The sequence below is a fragment of the Pygoscelis adeliae genome, unplaced genomic scaffold (assembly GCF_000699105.1).
Source record: "Pygoscelis adeliae isolate BGI_AS28 unplaced genomic scaffold, ASM69910v1 Scaffold118, whole genome shotgun sequence".
NCBI lineage: Eukaryota > Metazoa > Chordata > Aves > Sphenisciformes > Spheniscidae > Pygoscelis > Pygoscelis adeliae.
Window position 1 is genome coordinate 423,655 of NW_008825257.1, and position 6,844 is coordinate 430,498.

General features: G+C 50.5%; 2 protein-coding genes across 2 annotated transcripts in view; one reads left to right on the forward strand and one right to left on the reverse strand.

Moving 5' to 3' along the window:
- Positions 1-214: 214 nt before the first annotated feature.
- Positions 215-4,888, reverse strand: OVOL2 (ovo-like zinc finger 2). The gene is made up of 3 exons (XM_009329481.1): positions 4,856-4,888; positions 4,391-4,580; positions 215-620 (listed from the first exon to the last, which is right to left on the reverse strand). Exons 1-3 carry the CDS (start codon positions 4,886-4,888, stop codon positions 310-312), a joined length of 534 nt encoding a protein of 177 aa, XP_009327756.1. The 3' UTR covers positions 215-309.
- A 160-nt stretch (positions 4,889-5,048) lies between these two features.
- The window catches only part of PET117 (PET117 homolog (S. cerevisiae)), a 22,793-nt gene continuing 20,997 nt past the window's right edge, over positions 5,049-6,844 (forward strand). Inside the window, exon 1 of the mRNA XM_009329482.1 lies at positions 5,049-5,087. Within this exon, the coding sequence (XP_009327757.1) occupies positions 5,049-5,087 (39 nt within the window). The remainder of the gene's footprint in view (positions 5,088-6,844) is intronic.

The window sequence follows — 6,844 nt, forward strand, 5'->3', positions numbered from 1 at the left end:
CGGATGTGTGGTAGAGCTGAAACAGAAAACAGGTTGCCTGAATGTCATTTCAGTAAATACTCCATCCAAGAGGTGACAGCCTCTTCCAAGCTTTCCATTTTTTTTGGCCAGATAAAAAAGTCTGATGTTTGCATCATATATGGGAATATTTCTTTCAAGTTGAGGTTCTACCAACATCAAGAGAGTCCCGTTAACAAAAGCATCCCTTTCACTTCAGGGATTTCTTTCAAAATTGGTTTTAAAAAAATAATATATATATATAGTCCTACATGTAAACTTCATTCCTTTAGACCACTGTAATCCACCGTGTTACTCATCTTTGTCATCATCTTTGGAGTTCCTCTGCAGGACAGGGCTCAGTTTGTTTTGCAAAACTGCTGCAAGTTTTTTTGAGGTTTTTTTCAGGAAAGCGCTTCCGGGGTGAACATTGCTAACGTGCAGGTACAGGTCCTCCTGCGTGGGGCCCGTGTAGCCGCAGTCTTCGCACACGTAAAGTTTATCTCGCCTCTGTTTGTAGGCGTATTGCTGCTGCACGCCGTGAATCTTCTTAAGGTGGGACTCCAGGGAACAGCGCTGGGTGAAGGCTTTGTTGCAAACCTCACATTTGTAAGGACGAATTCCTGCAACATTAAAAGACAGCGATTACCGTTCTGATGTGCGTTTCTTACGGCCGACTAAGGAACTGGCTAAGAGCAAAGCTCTGGCCGGTCAGCTATTGAGCAAATGCTTAGCAGCAGGGAGCTACTAGCCCAAAGAATTAACTGTCTAAATAAAACATCTTACTTTCAGGCTAGAATTTTCAGGAATGGGTTGCTATATTTAGGAATAAGAAACCTAGAAACGTTTCGAGAAGACGTAGGCAGATGCTGCGGATGACAGGTGCCCATCGGCGCTTTGGTCCTAAAGAAGAAGCCATTATCAACTCTTGCAAAACTTACTCCTTTACAGCCCCGACTTTCTGAAGTCCTGTGATGAGGTAAAACTATCGGTTTCAGCTAACCTTTCATTTTGGCTTTTATAATGAATGAAATCTTTTATCTCAGTGAGTTGTTAATTTTTCTCTTTTAGTGAGCAAAGCTCAATGAGGCTTCAGTGAACGGCAGCCCAACGTGAACATACAGCGATCACAGTACTTCAAACAAGTGAGAGCATTTTCGCAGAATATAGATGTGATGATTGAGATTACAAGCTCAAGTTCTAAAAGAGAAGTGCATTAAGACGAAAGAAATAGGTATGTGTGTCTCCAGAGGAGGGAGAAGGGGCTGGCTTGTGATTTGAGTGCCCGAGCAGTTTCGTTCAGTACAGACAACCAACATTATAAAAATACTGAGCCGTAAAGACCATCCATTTTACCACCACCAACAACCTCCCAGTACTTGAATGACAAATAGCTGAGGATTTATCGACACTTGAAAAAAACCTTAAAAAGTTGTGATTTTACTTACTAGACTAGCTCAGTAAGTTTTCAAGCAAAGACCAGCCTTAAAACTGAGGCAAGGGGTTACCTAAGCCTCTCTTTTCCCAGTGGAAGGTGAAACGCGAGCGTGTGGAAGATTGGACCCATGGTGAGTAACAGCCAGGCAAAAAAGGGCAAAGCACACATGTTCAACAGACAGTTGTAACTTTGTAATCGCATTGTGTTAAGTTCACCTCGCAGTCGCTGATCTTTCTGTCAGAAATCCAAACTGATTAGAAGTTCCAATAAGCAGCATCTTGACTGCATTTTTGCAAGTCTTGTAAAAAGAGGTTATCTCGGTGCACCGGCTTAAACTATCAAGACTAAAGTTTCCGAACACCTACTGCTGTGAGACTGCTTCAGTTACATTAAACTGCAACTGGAAAGAAACCCCACATCTTCATTAGAATTCACACGCAAAAATGTATCTTTTTTCAGTGCCGTTTCATGCTCATCTGAAGGCAATTTAAACCTTCACCGTCCTTGGTTTCTGATGCCAACAGGGCTCCACGGGCACGAGTGCGAGCACAAGAGAGGTAGTGCCAGGATGGCACAGCGCACGAGGGCTGTGGGAACCTCTTCATTACTTAGGAATCATTTTAAAATTCGATATTACTGTGTATTAGTTACTTTTTAATGTTTAAGTCTGCCTATGCCATGACGCTAGACTGGGATGTTTGGCTTTCTGACTCTGTCTGACACTACCCTACTGTTGCAGAGTCTGGTTACAAACGCTGCACGACAATTTTCACTGGAACACCGAAATTCAGTAAAGCACATGTAGATGAGCACCCGTAGCTACAAAATAAAGCCAACACTACCACTTCCAGCTTTCCAGAACAGCAGTCAACTTTGCATAAAAAAGGCCGTCGCTTTCAGAGATGCCGTATTTCAGCCTGGAAAAGTTACGTGACAAAATGCTATCGGTACCGCTGCTGCAGCCAGCCTTCATCCCCCCCCATGACCCAGGGCACCAGGCAAATACAATGTATGTGAGTGTTCATCCTAGCTTTACACTGGGGAGGAGAAATAGCGATGCCAGATTTCTTCTAGTAAATTTGGGGACAATCTAACCGTAAGATTCACATTTCCAGGACAGTGGTTTTTCACTCCTGTCCAGCACAAAGATCTTTCCTCCCTTCCAGAGTTTTGCAAAATTGGCGCCGCTCCTGCACAGCGAGTTCAACCCTACCTGCCACAGCATATATATATTTTTAGCTTCTGAACAGAGACCTTCTTGGATTTAGTTTAGTTTCTGAATCTCAAAGGATGAGGGGACAGGTTGCAAAAATCACTTCTTTCAGGAGCACTGACTCCACACTTCAGCCATACCCCAGCGGCAGCTCCCTGCTCGCAGCCAGCAGCTTTCCTTTCCGCATGGAAGCTTTACAAACAAACCAAAACAGTCCAAAACATTGGCTCCGGCCAATGCTTTCCCATCGAAACGGGCAGCATTGTTTTTGTGAGCTCTGCTGCTAAGAAACAACTCCTGCCCACTAACGTACTTGCGTCACCTCTAGCGGTGTGCCTGGTTAATGGTGTCTAAACCAAAAAAGGGACATTGCAGAGCGAGCCCAAATAATCGGAAGGTCCCGTAGGTAACGCAAATGTGGAAAGCTGGAACGTGTCCGGGAGATGTGGTGGATGCATCTTCCGGGCCCTACAGCGCAAATTCAAAGCCTCCTGAGCACAGCCAGCCTGGCCTGCCAGAAGGCGTCTTGCTTGGTGAGGACGGGGTTGATTGATAGGTATTTAAGCCATCACTTCCGCTAAGAAAAAGAAGGAAGAGAAACAAAAAGGCAGCCTTCTCCCTGCTCCAGGTTAGGATAAGCACTTCTGTGACCAGTAAGCTGGATTTGAGGCAATCGATCCCATTCGAAGAAACACAACCGCCGCTGTTTGGGGTGGGCTCAGGAACCGACCCCACTGCAGAGCGGTCATGGAACGTGCATCCCTCCAGCCCAGGGGAGCGACGGGGGAGCAAGAGTGAGCAGAGAAGGGAAAGGGACGATTTTTCTTTCTTCCAGTGCCATCACGGGCTTGAATCACAGCATCCTCGGTTATGCCTGTACATCTGGTGTAGATGCAAGCAGGGAGGAGGGAACTAGCCCAGGTTAAAGACAACTTTTTTTACCCCCCCTCAATCCAGAGCAGGATCTGCTGTCGGGAGATTTTCAACCCACTGCCCCTGATTTTCAACCCATGCTGTGACCCGCCCAACAAGTGAGTAGAGATGGTTTAGGCCGGTGGCCAAACTGGAGGGCTGGACGTGCAGAGGGAAACGGCACGGAAAGGGGATTGGGGGAGCCGGTAGCCCGAAGCAGGCGGGGATGCGGCACGCAGGGTTAGCAGAAGTCAGATGTGTTGCCTAGTTTTCCTAAAGAAGCTGGAGGCATGACGTGAACCACACTCCAGTTTCTGCAGACAGTGCCAAAACCAAGCCATAACCCCATCCCGTGGGACGGCCAGCGGGGAAGGTTCGCAAAAAAACCAAGAAACTGCTGCTCGTTGCCTCTAGAGGGCAAAGCGTTTTCATCCACCGCCCGCCCACGCTCACGGGTACGCGCTGGACTTGCAATAACGTGCAGTGAGTTATCCCGGGTGGGTTATCCCGGTCTCGCTGACCCACGCACAGCAGCGCGCGGCCACATCTACACCGGATCTGGATGGCAGCTCATGCACCCATGCTGCTTCACAGGGATTTCACTAGTTCTCCTCAGATTTGGTTAGTCCCAGGGCTTTTACCTGTCCACACTCACGTTTTTCCCTTTCCTCCACCACATCCCCGCTATTTTTTGCAAACGTTGCTTACCTGGGTTTTGCATTATTGTCTTGCCGGGTTACCCTCACCCCCCATCCTTGTCCCATCTCACCCCCTCTCCCACCTCCTGCTCCCCAGAGCCGCCCGCAAGCCCCCGGGGAACGTGTTCTCACCGGTATGGGTCCGGACGTGTCTTTTCAGATCAAAGGTGTCGTTGAAGCCTTTTCCACAGAAGGTGCACAAGTGTCTCTTCACCTGGCTGTGACACTTGATGTGACGGTTGAGCATCCGCTGCAAGCGAAAGCCTTTGCCGCACAGCTCGCAGCTATGCACCGTAGCATCGTTACAGGTGCCGGTGGTGAACTAAGGAATGGAAGAGGCCAGGGTGAGTAGGCATCGACATGACAAAGATTAACAGAAAACAAACAGAATAAGGAGGGGTGGCTTATTGTCGCATTAAAAAATACTTGGGATACATTCAAAACGAAAAGTGAAAGCGTTCGGGAGATTCTAGCCGGGTGAAACCTTGACGCTTCCCTTGCAATCAGGTGGGTGACTTAACGTGCACGGTTCGGGGCGGCCACAGACGCTGGACAGCTTGGCTTCAGGGGCTAAAACAAAGCCTGCGCGCAGGATACCTTCCAGAGGCAGGGACCCTCGTCCAGCCACATCCGTAAGCACACACGCGTGGGCCACGAGCACCTCTCCCTGGGGCCGCACGTGTGTTTGCTCCCGCGCTCAGCCAATATCCTGGGTGGGGACGGGAGGCCCTCCCTGGCGTGACAAAGTGATACCCACGTGGTGCCCTCGCTAATCACACTTCCCGCTGCTATGGGTCCCTCGAAAACCAGCCAGCGGTGGAAAAAAAAGGTAGGTTTGGTGAGATAAACCAAGGCACATTGCGCCGACTCAGCAGAGCCTGAAACAATGGCACTAATCTCCCGTTGGTCCCCCTGGCTCGTTAAATAACATCAGAGTGTCATTAGGGGTTAATCTCCTCATTCCCGCTCCTAACACCAAAAATATTGCGCCAACACCATGACCTAACTTGACTAAGGGAGACACTGATGATTCAGCTCTCGGGAAGTGTTCCTCAGAGGGGAAGGCTTGATGTCTGGAAGATGCAAATACTTCGCTATTATTTTAATTATTCACAGGGGAGCGGACGCACTCGCCACTAGCCGCTCGGGCCGGGGGAAAGCCAGCAGAGCAGGTGGCACCGCGTGCACAAGTCCATCGGCTCCCGTGGTGCTTTTGGGGAGTTTCTGTGGCACGCTGAGAAAACCCAACTCTGCCAAAGCGAGGTTTCGCTGTGACTGTTGCCAATAGCCCAGGTTAAATTATACAAAGTAGGTTAAAGTCAAACAGCAGCGGGACCAGCTCTTCATAAAGAGGAATACGTCTGGGGTTTCTTTTTCCTGAAGAGCCAGTTATTTTTCCCGATCCCCCTCCTTCGCTTACTACTGAAGCAACCCTACCTGAAATTGTAAAGAAAGATTAAAAAAAGAAGGCAGCTGCAAAGCCATGAGGTGTGAAACCAGAGGGGGAGCCGGCTGGGAAGTATCTGTTGGGCAACAGGCAGGACTCCACCTTATGCGGCCGCACATCAGCAGGGTGAAAACCTAGCGTTAATCATGAGATTAATAACGCAGTGGCTGAAAGCCTGTCATCCCAGCAGAGACAGTGGGAATTTTTACAGCTCCATCCAGCAAAGCAACAGCCAGGGTTTAACGAGGTGTTAACTGGCCACCGGTAAACACATCTCCTCCTTCCTACCACCGGGGTGGCCTGGCTCCACCTCTGCTGAGGGGAGCCCTGGATGTCCAGAGATGGACGTGGTCCTCCACCCCATGCATCACCACTGCGCTTTGGGAGCTCGGTCCTGGGTTCTCGGGTACCACGAGGAGCCCGAGAGCGATTTGCCTTCTCAGCCTTGGGAGGGAAATCACCGCTCGGCTCTGCCGGCTCTGCCCAGGGGACACCCAGTCAGGACAAGCTCCTGCCCCTGCAGCAGAGAGGCTCTTCAGCGAAGTTAATGGACAGATAACTGCTTCATTTCACCAAGCCCGCGGGTCCACCTCAAGGTGACAATGGCCTTTCACTGCTTCAGAGGAGGACCTTTTCCTAGCTGCTCTCTTGATAAGTCAAGATGGTAGGGGCGTGGTGGGAAGAGTCATCGCAGCCCCCCCTTGGCAAAGGCTTGACTACAGCCTAGAAGGTGGCCTTTTAGGGAGGCCCCACGTTAAGGAACGAGATCCACCCACGCACCGTGGGGCATGACTCCTAGCTGCCAGGGCTGGTCCTTCCTGGCTGGGTTCAGAGCTCCTGCGGGACCCGAGCCAAGCAGGTCAGGGGCAGCATGTCCCAGGCGGGGATAAGGGGAGGCAAAGGGCACTGGAAGATTACGGTACGTCGCTTACGAGGCTTGCCCTGCCGCTGCCACCCTACGGCCAGCCGCTCTTGCAGGCCTCCATCTCGGTGTGTGAGACGGCTGCTGCCACCTCTAGCAGAGAGAGCCCAAGGGACTGTTGTCACCCGGCGTCCCCAGCCGGGCCCTGCCCTCGACGCGGGGTCACCCCATCACCGGGGAAGAGAACGTGGGGGTGCGGGCGGTTACCTTGATTTTC